The sequence below is a fragment of the Lonchura striata genome, chromosome 23 (genome assembly GCF_050655825.1).
Source record: "Lonchura striata isolate lonStrDom1 chromosome 23, ASM5065582v1, whole genome shotgun sequence".
NCBI classification, from domain to species: domain Eukaryota; kingdom Metazoa; phylum Chordata; class Aves; order Passeriformes; family Estrildidae; genus Lonchura; species Lonchura striata.
In genome coordinates this window covers 7,759,598-7,779,066 of record NC_140725.1, presented here as the reverse complement: position 1 = coordinate 7,779,066, position 19,469 = coordinate 7,759,598, and the positions used below count along the sequence as shown (strand labels likewise).

Below are 19,469 nucleotides of genomic sequence, written 5' to 3'. Positions count from 1 at the left end.
CCCGTATTTCTTCAAATACAGCTTTTTTTTTTTTTCTCCTGCTGCTGCCACAGTGCAGAAATAACAACTCTCCTCATGGCATTGCAAGGAATTTTGAACAGAAAGCAGCACAAACTGATTAAACTGAATTTTAGCTGCAGTTAAACACTTTGCATTTCTCCTGACAACACCTGCTTGGAGCAGCCTGGGACAGTGGGAGGTGGAACTGGATGGGCTTTGAGATCCTTTCCCACCCAAAGCACTCAGGGATTCTCCACACCTGCAGCAGCTGCTGGAGCGGGACCTGCAGCTAATCCAGCCCTTCCTCTTCACCCTGCTCTCCTCTACCCCTTTCCTAAGGAAAATAAAACCTTTACCAGCACACTCCTGCAGAATTGCACCCCAACACCTTGTGAATTTTGCAGTGAATCACACCCAAGGGTCACAAAACATTTGAATTTTCACTGTCTCCTGCACACCCCTGCTCCTGCAGAGAACCCCAGCTCTGCTCCCTCCAGTTTAAAATCTCCCCACCGAAGCACCAAGTTTCCAACTGGAAACAGCAGAAACAAACAGAAGAGAGTTTACCTCACACGGAGATTCCAGAGCTATTTACAGATATAAGGGAATCCCCAAAGCCAATATTAACAGATGCTAATGAGGGGAAGGGGCTTTGTTCTGTCAAGTGCTCCTCCAACCAACGCAGCATTAGCAAGCACCAATCATCTGCAATTATGCAACAGGCTGCTAAGACAATGAGTTTTTCCTCAGGGAAAGTTGTCAGTTGCAATGGAAGAAAAAAAAGGGTATTTTAAGTGACTCTGAAGCAGTTCTGCAGGTTGGAAATTTGAAAAGAATAAGCAGCGGTTTAGAACTAGAGCCATTTATTCATTCCCTGTTTTTTATTAGAATTGACCCTATCCACTATGAAAATAATCCTGCTAAGCCCTCTTACAAAGGACTTACCAGTTAGGCCAATATTCAATTTGGCAGAGCAGGGAGGAGGGGAGGACTTACCCATCATCAACAAAAGCAATTCTTCAGCAGCCAGGGCACAGAGATCCCACTGAGATGGGATTATGAATTAGACAAATTAAGAAAACTGATCCCCCTCAGACAAGGCAAATATTAACATAAAAGCAGCCATCTGTGCAGTGCAGAACTGGGTTTGTCTGCAGCAACAGGCAGGGAAGGCAGAGCAGGTATTCACAGCAGGTATTCACAGCAGGTATTCACCTGGGTGTTTACAGGTCCTGCTTTGTGCCACACAGCTGGGGCAGGGAGGGGAGCACCCGGCAGCAGTGCCAGCCCTGCACATCCCTGCACTGTACTGGGACAGCCCTGCACAGCCCCGGGAGAGCACTGCACTGCCCTGGCACTGCCCCAGGCCAGCCCTGGCACATCCTTGCTCTGCCCCGGGACAGCCCTGGCACTGCCCTGGCACTGCCGTGCAAGGAACAGGCATTGCCTGCCCGCTCTGGGACTCGCATTGCTCACAGCTCTGGAGACAGAACAGGAAAGGGAGCACAGGGTTGGGAATGTTTGACCATTCCTTGTGCTCCCATCTGCTCCCAGCCCTGCCCTGAGCTTCCCTGAAGTGCCAGGGGAGCTGCTGTGGCACCATCTCCATCCTGGCCCCCCTGCTCCCATCTCCATCCCCCTGCTCCCATCCCATCCCCCTGCTCCCATCTCCATCCTGGCCCCACTGCTCCCATCTCCATCCCCCTGCTCCCATCTCCATCCCCCTGCTCCCATCTCCATCCCCCTGCTCCCATCTCCATCCTGGCCCCCCTGCTCCCATCTTCACCGCTGCCAGCAGTGGGGAAACTGAAAAACTCAACCCAAACATTATTCCCAACTGCCAGTACTCCCCAGCTGCCAGTGAACCATAAATTTATGGGAACACAGCACATCAGTAACATGGAAAGCAGAGGCACAGGGGTTTAGTTTGGGGTGGTTTTTCCCTTCATTTTTGTTTGGTTTGTGGTTGTTTTCTTTAATGCAGGTTACAGAAGTGTCACAACCACTGGAACTGTGTCCCTCTGCAGGGGCTTCTCCAGGACCTACCCAGCTGCACCAATGGGGCATCAACCATAGGCACAGGCACAGAATCATGGAATATCCTGAGCTGGAATATCCACAGGGATCACTGACCCAGCTCCTGGACCCCCCAGCAACCCCACCCTGGGCATCCCTGGGGCTCTGGCAGCCTCGGGGCCGTGCCCATTCCCTGGGCAGCCTGGGCAGTGCCAGCACCTCTGGGGGAAGAACCTTTCCCTGAGCTCCAGCCTGCCCTGCCCTGGCCCAGCTCCAGCCGTGCCCTGGTGCTGTCCCTGGCCCAGGGCAGGGATGGGAGCTGCCTCTCCAGATTCTGATATCCCAGAGCTCCCCTACAACGATCCCCAGGGGCTGCAGGAACCTCACTGCCCACACTCAGTGACCCCAGCACTGCCACCTGCAAGGGCAGCAGCCCAGCAATAATTAAACACTTTCAGTTAAATGTATAAAATACTCCTCATCAACATTTCTCTTCCAGGGCAGGCTCCAATTCCCTGCTACCCCCAGTACTCCAGTTTGAAGTTAAGCACCTCCAGTTGCCTCATGGCTCTGTGTCCCCATCCTCCTCCCACCCTCAGGATTAAGTTTCATCAGCACCTCAGCCAGCTGCTCTTGACTCCAGACCCAGACTTTGCACAACCTACTCCAAATCCAAGGTCCCAAATGCCTGTAAGGGGTTGGGGACAAACCCAAGTGCAGCTCACAGCCCCTCTGTGCTGCCCACTATCCCCAGAGATGCTGCACCGAAATTCCCTGCTGCAAAGCCACAGATCCAAGGGATTTCAGCAAGGAAAAGAACATGCAGCTCCCCACCCTGAGGCTGGGGGAGAAAGGGAACTTGCAGGGCTTGTGTTCAGCCAAAGAGAAGGGTCAGGGCTGTGGGACCAAGGCCTTAAGGGCCATATGTGCTGAGCTGAGCCACAGCATCAAAATCCCACATGGAACTGCTAGACAAAGCTCCAAAATGAGTTCTTCATCCCAGGGAACAGCCTGGTCAAGGTGCTGGAACAAAGGGACAACATCCCCTGCCCCCAGAGATGCTTTCAGCTTTCACAGGTTAGAGTGGAGAAAAGGGGGCTCTGGGACTCTTTTCAATCCCTGCTTGAGAAAATATTGCATTTCCACTTGCTGGAAATTCAGGAATATGAGGCTGGGAGTCTGAGGATGGAAATAGCCCCAAGAGAGAAGAAAATTGTGGGGGTTTTTAAAGTATTCTTAATGCTCCCAGATAAGGTATCTGTTGATCTCCAAGTATTATCTGCATTTTGAGAGTAGGACAGATAAGAGTTTGACAGTGCCCTTTGAAAAACTGCTCCAATGTCTTCACAAACTCCTTCAAGTACTGAAATTATGACGGTGCTTAACAAGGAGCAAGAAAACTCGAAAATAAAAGAAATCTAACACTGAATGCTGAAAAGCTCTTCCTCATCTTTCTCCTCCAGGTTTTTCACTATGGATTTATTTTACTATCTTTCATTTCAGACTCTCTGACTTCCTCTCCAAGCTTCCTTCTCATTCCATGATCAGAAAGGGTGGAAACCACCAGTGCTTTGCTAAGGCATCTAAACTGCACAAAATCCAGGTGATTTTTCACATGGTCCTGAAAGCCAAACCAGATCCTCTGTGATCTCCTGAAACTAGCCTTGGAGAGATACAGAGAAAATTCAGTGGGGAAAGAATGGAAACTGTGAGACTGAGGGAGAAAAACCCCAAGAGAAACAAGAAATAGTGGTTTAGCTGAAGAAGAAGGGTGAGATGTCACCTTTCCCAAAAAACTTGCTCATTCAAGCATGTGGAAAAGCCCAGTGACAAAAGGATGCCATTGCCAAAACTTTCTGCATCACAGTTACAAGAAGGGGGGAAAAAAATGAGTCATAACTGGAAGGCAAAGCTCTAAACACAAACCCAAACTCGCTCCTCTCAGAAATGCCTTAACAAACCAAAAGCTGGGAGAACTCAGCAGTTTTAGGAATTCCTTCAGGCGTTCCAGCTCCGTGACCTTGTGTCCTGACAAGCAAAGCTGAGCGCTGTGCTCACTGTGAACCTGCTCACAGCCAGCCTGGGCTCCCTCTCTCTCTGAGAATGAACTCCTGCCCAAATGAGGTGTCACAAACTCATCTCCTCAGAACACTCCCACCCCCAGCATTCCACAGGCAAGCTGCACATGGAGCACAGCAGCTGCTGTGCAGCAGCTTCAGGCAGGTTTTTAATGTCATGTTTGCTCCTTTGAAAATAATTTTCACCTCCTCGTAGTCAACAGTCTTAGGGTAAATTAATCCAACATGGAGAAAAGGATTTTCCTCTCAAGTCAAATCAAAATCCAACCCTGGATGATGGTTTTCCACAGAAGGAAGTGGGGAGAAAGAAAGGGTGAGAAGGAAAGCAGGGACAGAAGAAGCAACAGGGGAAGGAAGGAGGTCTTTGACCTGAGAGAGGGCACCTTACTACGAATCCCACCATGCCACAGTCCTGGTTTGCTCTTTTCTCCAAAGCAGCAGCTTTTGGGTTCCAGGGGTTCTTGTTTTTTATACCTGGCTCATGCACTGGGTAGCAGACAGGATGGACTAAACATGGAGGAAATAAACTGGTCTCAACTTGAGAGGAGCATCAGACTCGCATCAAGCTGAGCTGCCACACATGAACATCCTCCTACCAGGCACAATTTTCTCCTCTGTCCTTCCACAAGGGACTCACTAAAGGCAAAATGAACCAGGCAAGGCAAAGAAGTCTTTCCATCCAACTTCCAGGAACAAGCTATTCTTTCAGGTCACTCCAAAACCAGACAAATTCTCTTTTTTCTAAGAAAACCAGTGGGCATTTCCCCCTAAATCCGCCACCTCCTTGCTGCTGTGAGAGATTAAATTAATTAACTCTGGCTGGGGTTCTGTGAAGTTCCAGCTGCAGGCCCATTATCTGTGCCCTGCTCTTATCCCTCCTGCAGCCCTGGCTCACCCTGCCCAGTTACTCCAAACCTTAAACACAGCCCTGACCTTTCTGCAAGAACCAAAAAAAAGGTGGGCAGGACTGGAAACAGAGCAGCAGACAATGTCCCACAGCACAACGAGCTCTGAGCTCAGTGAATCCCAAAATAAACCTGCTCCAAGCACTGAGACACCTGTCCCCAGCCGGATTTCGAGCTGCTGTTGTCCAGCCACTCTCTGCTGCTGGATGAACCAACAGGTGGAAATTTAGCTGGTCCTCCCTCTGAGATGGATTCCAGCCCAGCAGGTTTGGGGCCCAGCAGGCTTGGGGTTGGATCAATCTCTCACACACACAGACCCAGAGCCATCTCACAGGCAGAACAGAGAGTCCTCAGCATCACAATCGTCCCAGCAGCCTCAAAAAGTTGCTATTTCATTTCTTCCCCTTCCCAAAATATGGATTTTTTTCTCCAGGCCTCTCACTTACCTCTCCCATAGCCCGTCCCTCCAGAGCCAGCGCTTGGAAATCGTGATTCAGCTCATCCATGGAACGCACCTATTCACAGATGGGGGAGAAAAGGCCATGAGGAAATGCTTTTCTTTGCTGTTATTTTTATTATAATCACAGTTTATAACCATTTTTCCGCTCCAGACTGAGAGCTACATTCCACATGAGAGCCTGTAACAAGGTTATGGAGCTCCCAAGGATGACTTACCTTTAACATTCCCAGCAGTTACAACATTTATATACTTCCATTATTTTACACACACATGTATTATTACATACAGATTTATTTCTGTGTGTTAGATTTATACATGCACAGGAAAAGAACAACCAGCAGTTACTTTTAAGATAGGCAAAGCCTAACACAACTGTCTCTGCTCATATTTCACAATGGTTTCAGGTGAAGGAGTCAAGGCATGAGGAGTCAGCATCATTTTAGGTGGCAATCAAGGAAAATCTGTATAAAGCTGGCAAATTTACATCCAGGTTACACTGACACAAAGCAGAAAAAAACCAACCCATTGATTTGATGAAAATTGAGTCATTTAGAGCAAAAAATAAAGCATAAACTTGAAACTATTGGATAAATTGACAGAAGCACAGAATGGGTCCACAAGAATGATCCAAGTCAGCTCCTGCCCCTACCCAAACCCCCAGCAATCCCACACTGGGAATCCTGAGCTGGAATATCCACAGGGATCACTGACCCAGCTCCTGGACCCCCCCACCAACCCCACCCCGGGCATCCCTGGGGCTCTGGCAGCCTCGGGGCCGTGCCCATTCCCTGGGCAGCCTGGGCAGTGCCAGCACCTCTGGGGGAAGAACCTTTCCCTGAGCTCCAGCCTGCCCTGCCCTGGCCCAGCTCCAGCTGTCCCTGGCCCAGGGCAGGCATCAGTACCTGACATGGACTGGGTTTGTTAAAAATGCAGGAAAACCCTTCTGCTGCTTCTCATTCCCAAATCTCAGCTGCTGAGCACACACGAGGAAGAAAATTCAAGAAGAAACCCCAACTGTGGACTCGAGGCCAAACCCAGCAGCTGAGCCACGTGCTGGGACTGGGAGCAGGTGACTGCCCTCCCCTGCCCCCTCCAGGGTCCCAGCAGCCCCAAACACCCCGCACAAGCAGCACACACTCCCCTCCTACTCAGTGTTTACACACTCCCTGCACCCAGCAGGGCCGAGGCACTGCTCTGCTCAGCAGGGAGGAGTTTATAAAGCACTCCCAAATGAGTAATGCCCACACTGATCCAGGCTCCTCGCAGCTTGCTGCAGCTTTACACACAGGGTTTAGTCCTGCCTCTGCACAGAGCCCTCCCAGGCCGAGGAGGGAGCTCAGCAGTATCTGGTGGGTGAGTTACAGGACAAAAAAATCCCCAAAATTGTTTAGATGTTCATGGCCCACCAGTGACCAGCACTGTAACATTACACCATCATCAGCAACCTTAACTACGACTTCTGATACTGCAGTGCCACTTCCAGCAGGACCAAGACCTTGGGTTATGTTTTATTTCTATTATATGACAATATTCTGTAGATCTCATCTAAGACAATATTCTATAGATCTCACCTAAGACAATATTCTATACACCTCATCTAAGAATCAGATGGAAGAAAGGACCACATTAACCTCCAGAAATCTCCTCCAGTCTAAATTCTTCTATTCTATTGCCAGCATACTTTGCAAAAGATTAGTGGTATATTATTGAATTATTTAATAGATATTTACATAATTTGCAAATCCCCAGGGGTCACTCACTCAGAATCCCAGTTTAAAAATCAGTTATCTCTTGTTACTGTATCTCAGCTCAGTTATTTTCAGTTCTGCCTCAGCCTTGCCACCTTTTGCAGTGACATTTGTCACATGGGCCACCAACACCGAGTGAAACTCTTCCCAAAACTGCAGCCCCAAGGACTCTCCTCCCCTGCCAGCTCCATCCCTGCTCTGCAGCTGACACAGCTCAGCTGCCTGGTGCCACACAAACATCACTGGGACCAAATTCTTCCATGGAGTACTTCAAGCTGAACTCATGGAAGGTGCTGCAACCTCCAGATGTGCCAAACCACAAAAGCTGGCAGAGAGCAAATTATTATTTCCATCAGGCATCTGAGAGAAGTTGCACAGAGAGATTCAGAAGGTGATGTGAACTCACAGCTGCTGATGTCCCAGCAAACCACAGAGGCCACTAAAAGGCTGCTCCGAGTGTGTCCAGCAGCTTCCCCAAAAGAAATCAACTCCCAGGGCTGGGTGCTGAGCTGTGGGAACCTCAAAACAAAGCTGCTACAAAGATCCAATCACTACACACCCAGAAAATCCAAAAGGATGTAAAGTGATATTTTTATTTGATTTGGTCAACATGCAATCATGGAATGGGTTGGGTAGGAAGGGACATTCAAGCTCCTCCAGTGCCACCCCTGCCATGGCAGGGACACCCTCCACTGCCCCAGGCTGCTCCAAGCCCCATCCAACCTGGCCCTGGACACTCCCAGGGACAGCCACAGCTGCTCTGGGAATTCTATCCCAGTTCCTCCCCACGCTGCCAGGGAATAATTTCTCCCACATATCCAATTTAAACCTATTCTCTGGCAGTTTGAAGGCATCTCCTCCTGTCACCCCAGGCTCTCGCCAATAGTCCCCTCTCCATCCTTCCCTGCAGGCATTGGAAGGCCACAATGAGATCACCCCAAAGCCTTCTCCTTTCCATGCTGAACAATCCAAATCTCTCAGCAGAGGTGCTCCAGCCCTGCAGATGACTTGGTGTCTCCTGGACACGCTCCAGCAGGACAATGCCAGAGGAGAAACAGGCTGCCTCCATCCCTCTCCCCACGATCCCTTACTCCAGCCACGACAAAAAGCAGAAAATAAAATTTGCCTTCTCTATCAGCTGTTAAGATGTTAGGAAATGAAGAAATTATTCATTCACAGATATTTCACATCCCTTATCATCTCTCTTTCAAGAATCCTAACAAATATGGATAAATGCATTTTCTAAATCAGGTCTTTGTGCCTGATTTTGGCCACTCTGAGCTCAAAGTGTCCATAAATTCTCCAGCTCTTTCTCTCCCTCACACAGTTTCTTTACCTTCATTGATCACTGGATCTATTAATTTGATTTTCAAAGACTGTGCCCAAAGGATCTTTTCCCATTTCTCAGCGCCTTTAATGTTAAACAGCAACACATTTTCACCTCATTGCACACAAATATCCCAGGGCTCCTTCATTTTTCCTTCCCCGAAGAACAAAGTGTCTGGAACAGCAGAACACAAAGCCGAGGCCAGGACTTCCCAACCTCTGCATTCCAGAAGTCAGGGATTCCTCTGGAATGGCCATTAAACAATAGAGCTGCTCCTCCGCCTCATCAGGATCTGTTCCTGTCAGTGATCCCTGAGCTGTGAGGAGCACAGAGCAGAGCAAGGATGGTGTAAACACAAGAAACAAGGAGGTCCGCAGAGACAGAACTTCTCCCCAGATGAGCACTGGTGCCAATGAGATTTGATGACCAGAAAACGTGGCTCACCACCGAAGCAGAGATTTGAAAGAAATCCAGAAGACAACGCCAGGATCAATCAGCTGCACGAGGGAGCGATGCCCTGACATCTGGATCTGATGTGACATCCTGGGAGGGAGAGGTGAGCTCCACAAACTTCACCAATCAGGAATCACACAAGGAGAGGGCAGCTGGAGTCTCAATCCCTTGGGAAGTGATCCAAGCAAACCTGACTCCTGCTGTTCTCAGCCAGCAGCACCCAAGGCTGCCCCCTGCTCCAGGCAGGCGTGCCTCTGAAAGGATGCAGAGTGCACATCCTCACAGGAGCCAGCTGCTGCCCTTCCCAGGATGAGACAGCTCCTCCCTTCTGCTCACACACACTCGGAACCCCACTCCACAAAATGAAGGCTCTAGACACGAGCACCACGTTCTGGAACGAGTTCCAAAGCAGGTCTATTGCACAAGAACATCCCCCCCTCACCATGGAACATGTGGATGCACTCAGGAGTGATGTAAATCTCATCCAAGAAGAACGATTTCCACACTCTAATACAGGAATGTGTGTCACTGTAACACACTCCAGCTCCAGCCACGCCACTGACTCAGAAATCATTCCCTGCCTGCCCGGTGGGAGCACACATCCCAAAGTGGGATTCACCACCAGCCATGCCTTGGACCAAAACCACGGGATCACTGCACTCCCCGAGGCTGGGGGAATTCAGCCCCTGCTCTGCACCACTTCTCACCTCTCTGCTGAAAAACACGGGGCAAAGCCAGACACAGCTGGATCCCCACTGCACACCCACCAGACACAGCTGGATTCCTCACTGCACACACAGACACAGCTGGATTCCCACTGCACTCCCACCAGACACAGCTGGATTCCTCACTGCACACCCAGACACAGCTGGATTGCCATTGCACCCCAAACAGACACAGCTGGATTCCTCACTGCACACACAGACACAGCTGGATTCCCACTGCACTCCCACCAGACACAGCTGGATTCCTCACTGCACCCCAGACACAGCTGGATTCCCACTGCACTCCCACCAGACACAGCTGGATTCCCACTGCACCCCAGACACAGCTGGATTGCCACTGCACTCCCACCAGACACAGCTGGATTCCCACTGCACCCCAGACACAGCTGGATTCCCACTGCACTCCCACCAGACACAGCTGGATTCCCACTGCACCCCAGACACAGCTGGATTCCCACTGCACACCCAGACACAGCTGGATTCCCACTGCACCCCAGACACAGCTGGATTCCTCACTGCACACCCAGACACAGCTGGATTCCCACTGCACTCCCACCAGACACAGCTGGATTCCTCACTGCACACCCAGACACAGCTGGCCTCCTCATTCACATCCCTGAGGCACAGCTGGATTCCTCACTGCAAATTCCCCTCTGTCAGACCTCCAAACCTCATTCATTCTCCCAGATCACTGAGGGTGGAAAAGATCTCTGAGACCATCGAGTCCAAGTTGTGCCCGATCCCCACCTTTAACCCAGCCCAGAGCACTCAATGCCCTGAGCCCTTCCTTGGACACCTCCAGGATGAGCACTCCAACCCTCCCTGGGCAGTTCCAAGGCCTGAGCCCCTTTCCATGGGGAAATTCCTGCTGCTGCCACCCTGAGCCTGCCCTGGACCAGCCCGAGGCCGTTCCCTCTCCTCCTGTCCCTGTTCCTGGAGCAGAGCCCGACCCCCCGGCTGTCCCCTCCTGGCAGGAGCTGTGCAGAGCCACAAGGTCCCCCTGAGCCTCCTCTTCTCCAGGCTGAGCCCCTTCCCAGCTCCCTCAGGGATTCTCCAGCCCCTTCCCAGCTCCCTCAGGGATTCTCCAGCCCCTTCCCAGCTCCCTCAGCCTCTCCTGGGGCTCAGCCCCTTCCCTGGACACTCTCCAGCCCCTCAGTGTCTCTCCTGTCACAAGGTGCCCCAGCAGTGGCAGCACAGGGACAGTCACTGCCCTGCTCCTGCTGATTACACTGTTGCTGACACAGCCCAGGTGGCAGTGGCCTCTGGCACACCTGGGTCCATGTTCAGACTGTCACCAGCATCCCCAGGGCCTTTCCCAGTTTTCCAGGCTCTGCCCCAGCCTGGAGCTGCTGGGGGATGTGGTGACCCACGGGCAGGATTCTGTATTTCACCCTATTGATCCTCCCAACCCCCTTGGCCTCCCATCAGTGCTCCAGGGGCTTTTCACAGTTCCAACAGCAGACACCCAATCCTATTCCAGAAGGACAAAAAGCCTGGAATGCTTTCAGCTCTCCTCTACTGCAGACTGCAACAACACAAACCGATTTCTCCTGTGGTCAATGGCCACTTCCCACCTCACACACTGCAGAGGAGCCTCTCAGCAGCTCTGAACCAAACACATTCACGGAGATTTTCCAGCCCCTGGAGCACCTCGTTCATGTCAGGCAGCCACCCCGCACAGGACAACTGCACTTTCTTTGCTTTTAATAAGATTAGACAGCCTCAGCACCACAAAACTCAGTGACAACAACTCAGAATCAAACGTCTTCCTTGTGCCGAAGCTGCCCAGACACCAGCCCTTGTCCATGTCTGGAACACTTCTGACTGGATGGAGCTGTACCAGACAGGCACACAGCACAATGCCAGCAGCTGAGGATGTTCTGTGTGCTGGGACCTGCTGCTCACCCACCACCCCACAAAACCTGGCAAACACTTTTCCCTGTCTCCAAGTTCCTTAAACACACCCTGTCACGGATTTCAGTTTTCCAAGTTATCTCGTGCAGAAGAGCAAAGGCTCAGATGCTCATCACAGACATCACCAAAGATGCACAGGTCTGGATCACCCTGGAGAGTGAGAGTGGGGCAACGACCCACAGACAGGGACTGGGACTGAGCCCCTCCTGCTCCAGCTCTGACACTGCAACCCAAACCAGGCCCTGGTGTCCCCTGGGGAAAAACTGCAACACAGCAAAAGGGTCATAAAGATGCTCCCAGGGCTGGAGCCCCACTGGAGCCAGGCTGGAGAGCTGGGGGTGCTCCCTGGAGAGGAGAAGCTCCAGGGAGAGCTCAGAGCCCCTGCAGGGCCTGGAGGGGCTCCAGGAGAGCTGCAGAGGGACTGGGGACAAGGATGGAGGGACAGGACCCAGGGAATGGCTCCCACTGCCAGAGGGCAGGGCTGGGTGGGAGATTGGGAATTGGGAATTTTTCCCTGGCAGGGTGGGCAGGGGCTGGGCTGGAATTCCCAGAGCAGCTGTGGCTGCCCCTGGATCCCTGGCAGTGCCCAAGGCCAGGCTGGACACTGGGGCTGGAGCTCCTGGGGCAGTGGGAGGGGTCCCTGCCATGGCAGGGGTGGGATGGGATGAGCTTCAAGGTCCCTTCTGAACCAATCCACCTGAGATTCCATGAAAGCACAGAACCCCAGGATTCCCCAAACCTGCAGCAGCCCCACAGCCCAGCTGCTGCCAGGAGCCAGGGCACTGCTGGTGCTGCAAACTGCAGCTCATTGGATCCCAGCAAAGCCAGGCCCCGGGGAATGGCACTTGTCAGAAGGGATTCTGCACGCAGGTCATTAACAGCAGCCAGGGCCCCAAACTGTCCTTTTGATTACTAAACACGGAGCTGAAGCCCCAACAAATTAGCATGGAAACAACAGGGAATTTACCTTGCAGATTTCCAGGACTGTATTTTTTATTCTAGAATAATCCAAAGGGGTTTTTCACGCCCTGAGAGCGACCAGCTAAGCATGTGAATTGTAATTTTAGGTAAATATTAATGTCAACAATCTGTGTTAATACTGCACCTTATATTAAGCAAATATGGTTGCTAAAATGACCTTTACATATAAATTCCAAGTGCAGGGCTGTATCACATTTCAGGTATCCCAGGGGATTGTACAGCAGTTTTTTATATATTAAGGAATCCTCATTTATGTAGAATTTACATTCACCTGGGCAGACAGGCAGCCAAACTATCCAAGGCTAAATTTCACTCTCAACCCCAAAGGATTCTTTTTCTTTCTGCTTATCCAAGAGATGTTTCACAGGAAGCAAAAGGCAAGTGGAATTAAACAAAGAAATAAAACAATCTGGCATACAGAAGGGAAAAAAATTGAAAACTAACTACAAATTCCTTTGGACAAAAAGAATCTAAAAAATATTTCCTAAGAAATATTTGAGCTAAGAAATATTCTAGTGATGATCTAAACTGCCTCTAAAAGCGCACTATAAAGCCCGATTTATGATTTTTTTTTTTTATGTTGAACATTAAATTGATCAAATACCTGTATTTATTGGAGGTAGCAGTGACTGAAGAGGGTTTAAATTATCTGTTTCTACTTAGCCAATTCTCTTAGAGGGGAACCAAAGCAAACCTCTGCCAGCAGCCCCAGCTCTCCAGGTTCCCACTCCCGCTCCCTGCTCCTCACCTGGCCCCATTCCCTTTTCCCAGCCCTTCCTCAGCTCAGGATCCATCTTCCCTCCCTCACATTGGAGCATCTCCTCTCCCCAGTTCCCCCCCTGGCCAGGAGGGAGCTGCTCCCAGCGAGGCAGGATGGGCCCTGCACAGCCAGCAGCTCCTGAAGCTGGGACATGCAAATGGCTCCGTTCAGCATCCCTTTGATCTGCAGTAAATTACAGGGCCCAGTGCTGCCCTCAGCCCTGCACAGCAACCGCAGGGAAGCCCACAGAAACTTCCACAAGGAATTCTGGCCTCAGCTCCTCTCTGCCATCCTGGCAAACAAAGGCATGGGAAGGGAAGGGTGCTGGGACCGCAAATCCTGGGAAGGGCTCTCCTGCTGCTGGCTGAGCTCTTGGAGGGCCTGCAGGAGCTTCCCAGGATTTCAGCCCTGCACAGGCCTGGAGCTCCCACCCTGCTGGGGGATCCTCCACTGCTCCAGAGAAACGTGGGAAATGGTACCATTATTGTAGTTCTCTGGAGAGACAAATGTCCTGATTGCTCAGCTCCAAGATCCCAGAATTCCAGACTGGTTTGGGGTGGAAAGGACCTTAAAGCTCATCTCGTTGCAGCTCCTGCCACGGGCGGGGACCCTTCCACTGTCCCAGGCTGCTCCAGTCTCCTTCCACCCTGGCCTGCAAGATCCAACAGCATTTGTTTTCTTTGTGAGAAAACAACAGGAGATTCCAAGTTCCCCCTATTTGTACGTGCCAGGTGCTTACCTAGAGCACCTCCAGAGTGTGATTATTCCTTGGATATTTATTTTTAACTCCTGTGCACTCTGCAAGTGGGAATGTAATAATTCCATCCATTTGGCCTCTGTATTTTAAGACTAGCTCAATTTGCAATTAAAAAACCTAACAAAAACCTCCAAACAAACACTTCTTCAATAAAACATCTCTCAAAAGAGTCAACATTACTACAGGAACACCAGAACTGAGACAGGAAGAACAAAAATCATTAAAACCAAGAAACATCCTTAGAATGGAAAGGAGAAAATCAAAAAACTACAGCTGAATACTTTGATTTATATACTCACAATCGCTAAAACTCTTTACATGAACTTAAAGCTTACAAATTTCAGATGGAAACAAATCCTCCTTCAGCTGGGAGAGGCTACTTGAGTTTGAACAGCTCATACAGGAGGTTATTTCAAAAAATCCCAGATCTGAGTGCATTCAACCTATGTACAGCAGCCAGGAGAGGGGAAATGCATCCCCCAGCTGACAGCAAGGAAAGCATCACACACTCCACAACCAGAGCCAGGTTAAAATACATCAACTGATTACTGCCCTATTTTTAGCCTTCTCCTATAACAATAGTGGGTAAAGAAAGAATGTGAAGTCACAAGTATTAGACAGGATTAGGTGGTTTAACTACTATTTTTGTAGTAAAGGATTCATGGTTAGAATTGCTACTACCATTAGCACTGGAAGCAAAAAGCCATTGAAATTGCAGATTGGCTAATGCCTTCCCTGGCATGGGGCCAGGCTGATTAATGATTCAGGGGACAGAAATAACTGCAGCAAAGGCAGCCTTGCAGAGGGGCTCTCCTTCCTCAGTTAATTATGTTTTTCCTCCCATTTTATCCACCCAGGGAAGCGCTTCATTAATGTGGAATTTAGGTTACCCTGCCATGTCTCAGGCACATACTGGGGGGCAGGATTCAAAAATACTGGATTAGGGAAGAAACAACCTTGGTTTTGTCCTGCTGGAGCTGGCAATACCTTGGGAAAACCATCTTCTGCACCCCAGGTGTGTGCCTGGATCCGTGGGTTTGCACAAGAGCTTGGGGCCATGCCAAGATCTGACCTTTGGGATGCTCTTCCTTTTACTCCCAGCCTTATTCTGACCCTTCCCAGGATTAAAATCAGAGGGAAAAAGATGGGAGAAGGGATGCAGCAGTGTTTAACTGCAGTGCCAAGGCACCTCTGTCAGAACAGACGAGAGTGCCTTCATGCCACCCTGACAGGGACTCACTGAGGGTTTAGCAACAGTCGAGTCTCACCTCAGAATGAACGTCTGAACAGGGCAACAATCAAAGCCAGATGTTCCCAGTAAAAACAACTGCCCTGGAACAGAAGTTATCCCTAACAAAGGCAGGAGTAACAGGAGAGCCGAGAGCAGCTCCTTGCTGGGAGGGAGCAGCATCACATGGCAGCAGCACAAAGGAGCGTTTGTTCAGCCTGACATCAGCACTCGGGGAAAACAGCCTGGAAATCGTCCCTGATACACCTAAGAGAGAGTTCTCTGAGCCAGGCAAGCCAGAGACAATGCTCTGCAACAGCTCTTCATCGAGGAGACTGCTGCTCAGCAGCTGGAATTTGTGGCAGTTCATCAGGAACAGGCGACTGGGGATGGATTGGGTGGCTGGGGAGGGACTGTGGGGCTCAGATCCACTGTAAAGCTTCACCCATTTACAAAAATGTTCCCAGGATCACAACCTGCTCTGCAGAAGCACAAGGAGGTCATGGCAACTCAGCAAACCACAAATGAGCTGCTAAGGGGAGAGCAAAGTTGGGGAGAGGGGAGGAGAAAACAAGCAGGACAAGTTCTGCAATAAACTTATTTTCAAAGCACACTTGTACAAGACAGCCACTGAAATACCTGAAGTCTTCTGGAAGCACTGAAATTTGTAAATTCAGTAATGTGAATGTTTCAGCTCCTCCTAAATGAGCACTGTGACAAGGAAGCAGAGCAGAACAGCAACAACCACAGAGAAATCTCAACACCAGGTCACTTGGGCAATCCCAACTGGACAATCTTATCTGCAGCTGCCCATCAGGAACAGTAAACTCCATGGATTCAGAGGAAACAGAGTTCAGAGTATCTTTCTGAATGTTTCAGAGTGTTTTTTCTCCCCTGTATATCACAAGAGTTTTCCAACCTGAAATATCCAACTAAGCCAATCTACTCATGCTCCTTCTGCCTCAGGAGAAATTTTTAGGGAGCCACACAAAGGAGAAAACCAAATGTCCCAGTTCTACTCCCAAGCTACCCCTCCACTATGGAGAAATCTGTGCAACAGATCAGCCAAACCAGACATTTCGTTTCAGCAAGGAATTATGTTTCAAATTGCCTGGGTATCAAATTAGCACAGCCCTTTCAGTGTCAGGGAAAGGAAAGCCCTGAGCAGTTCACTGGGACACAAGGAAGTTCCCATGAAAACTCAACAGGTTTAATGAAACAGAGGTCAGAAACCACCTTCAAGAGCTGAGCCACAGGTGCTGTCACATAGTTTGTGTGACAAGGGACTCACACCATGCCTTCAACCCCAGCTCAGACAACACATCCAATTATCTGGAGCACATATCCACAGGCACATCAAAAATCATGGAATGGTGTGGGTTGGAAGAGACCCCAAATCCCAGCTCATCCCAGCCCTGCCATGGGCAGGGACACCTTCCACTGTCCCAGGTTGCTCCACCCTGGCCTTGGACATTTCCAGGGATGGGGCAAAATGTCTGTCCTAAGGAGTTAAGCACTACTTAGACAGGATTTCCCTCTGGAAGAACAAACACCAGGGCTGCCTTTGCTTCCAGGACCTTTTCAGAGGCTCTTGCCCTAACTTTCAGGCAAGCTCTGGCCACAGTGCCTGTCAGCAGCACCCAGCATTGTCAAACGTGCTCAGATCCAGCTGCTCCCAGGGCAGGAAGCAGCCTGGCTGGAGGAGCTGTGCCCCACGAGGGCAGCTGCCAGAATTACCTCCTGCCTCTGCTGAATCCAGCTCCCTGTGAAGAGCTCACATGGTCACACTGCCAAAAGGCATAACTGAGCAGAAACCCCAGTCCCAGCCCTGTTGTACTGACTATTCTTCACCAACTCCAAGTGAAAAATTCCCCACATTCAACAAGACCATCCCCGCAGAGTTCTATTGTCTCCAATTATTAATTAAACATGCTCTGAGAGAAAGCAAATGCCTAAAATCATTTGCTTCTACCAAGCAACTCCCACACTACCCGAGTGCAATTCCGACAGTCTAAGTATATCCAATGACTGCAATTCCAGAGGGGCACCACCACAGAACTCTGCCTTCACTCCAGTTCAAGCACACACATGAGCCACAGGAGACCCCAGCCAAGAAAGCCCAGCCAATTTTCCTGAAAACCTGCTCAGTGTTGATAACTTGTCCCAGCTGAATATCCCGAGTGTCTTTTCACTGCCCCCAGGAGCAGCAGAGGCTGTTTGGGTTTGTGAGGAGGTCTGTGCAACCTTTCATAACCAAGGCAGACCCAACCCTGGCCATTCCTCACCTGGAGCCATCCTGTGCCCTCCCTAGGTGATGTCCTGATGCCTGCCCGTGGTTTTTGCAGGATAAACAGCACACAAAACACCCTCCTGCAGCCAGGGTAATGCTCTGCCCAACAGCAACCAGGCATCAGACAGCCTAAACCTGCTCACTCGAATATCAAAATTACTGGGGACCTTGACACTCAACCTCATCCTGCTGCTTCCTGTGGATAAAAAGAGAAAAATTTCCAGTTTAGCGTCTTCCATGGAAGTTTGTTGATTAAGGATTTGGAGCTGCAAACAGCTGGGATTTTGCTCAGGAGATCCGAGAGACCAAGTCAGGAAATCAAAAGTCTGATTCCAGCAGCACTTCAATGCCTGCAGGGACAACGAAGACCTTTAATCAGCACAAGTTTTTTGTGCGGATGGCGAAGCTTTGACACCTAAATTTCTGAAATGACAGGGGCATCTTTAATTGCTTCATTTTATATAAAAACCTGTCCCCAAACACACCTTCCAGAGAAGCAGGGGAAAATGCAACAGGAGAAGAAAGTTTCTAAACAAAACACAGGCATAGCATCTTCCTGCTGCTCACAAGGAGAGGACACCACCAGGAAGGAGCTTCTCCTCCCTTCCCTGGAAGGAACTTTCCCTTAAGCCACCCCTGCTAAAGCCACTCTCAGCTCAATTCCCAGTGCTGCCAGGAGGAAAAGTGACCAGGAGGAATAGCACAATGAAACCCATGGAAAATCAGGATACCGAGCTCAGTTGTGACTCACAGCACTCCTGGCTGTTTAATACCACCATGAAATGTCATCATTTGGTAAAAGCCACTGCAGTGTTATCACCAACAGACACACGTCTGTCTACACACGCAACAAAAAGCATCTGGGATTCAACAATTAAAATCTTTCTACCTTTTAATTACGACCTCCCAAGCTCTAGGCAGACATTAACCTATATTAGCCTAGAATTATTTTTTTTCTGACTTCCCATTATCATTTAGCTACTGAGTTTCCTAACCAGTCTTCAAGGCTGGGCCCTCACTGAACCATCTCTGAAAGTCTAAAATGAAAAGTACAGTAGTAAAAGTGCATCCATAAGAAACAGAGTCAGGAGACATCCCTAATGATTCCCTACCTCCCTGCACGTCCCAGCACTTCCTTCCACTTCTGTTCTTGCAGCCAAATTCAATTCTATCCCAGCTAAACTCAAACTGAATTAAATCATTTTGTATGCATAAGATTAGTCCTTGCTCCAAGGAATTTATAATTTAAGCAGCAGATGTGGAGGTGGCCAAGAAGTCAAGAAGAATGGCAGTGTTAGGATTACACACATCCTGCATTCTGCTTCCCAGGAGTAAAATCCTGAGGCAAGCAGAGAACCATGGAAAAAGAAGGATGGAGCACCAAACTCTGCTAAAAGTGCCCATCCATCACTGGAGCACCCAGCATCAAACAAGACTGAGGAGAACAGGGCAAGTGCCCCACCTCAGAGCCGACCTGGAAGAAATTAAGACACAAAGATTGGTTTGGAGATGAGCATTGAATGCAAAAGCACTGGAACTATGGCAGTACCCATTTATCAGAGTGTAACAGCCAACAGGAAGCAGAACAGATTAAAAACCCCAACGTTAATTCTGGCCTGGTGGATATTTCCTGAGCCTCAGCTCACACTACTCACAGGGGAAACTGAGAGAGCATCACACAGAATCATCTGTGAGCTCCGTCCTGCAGGTGTGATCTGTCCACACAACCTTCTCACCACTGTCCTGCTGCCAGACAACACAGGACCTGGGTTTGAAAAGTTCATTTAAACTAGCATAAGTTAATGAGCTTTCCTTTCATTAACAGGT

At 49.8% G+C, this 19,469-nt stretch overlaps 1 protein-coding gene across 11 annotated transcripts in view; it reads right to left on the bottom strand.

Annotated features, from left to right (window-relative positions):
• PUM1 (pumilio RNA binding family member 1) overlaps positions 1-19,469 on the bottom strand; it is an 86,410-nt gene that overhangs the window by 60,787 nt on the left and 6,154 nt on the right. For all 11 annotated transcript variants that reach the window (XM_085559882.1, XM_085559883.1, XM_085559884.1 and 8 more), the window contains exon 3: positions 5,446-5,514. In XM_085559882.1, the coding sequence (XP_085416008.1) occupies positions 5,446-5,514 (69 nt within the window). The remainder of the gene's footprint in view (positions 1-5,445; positions 5,515-19,469) is intronic.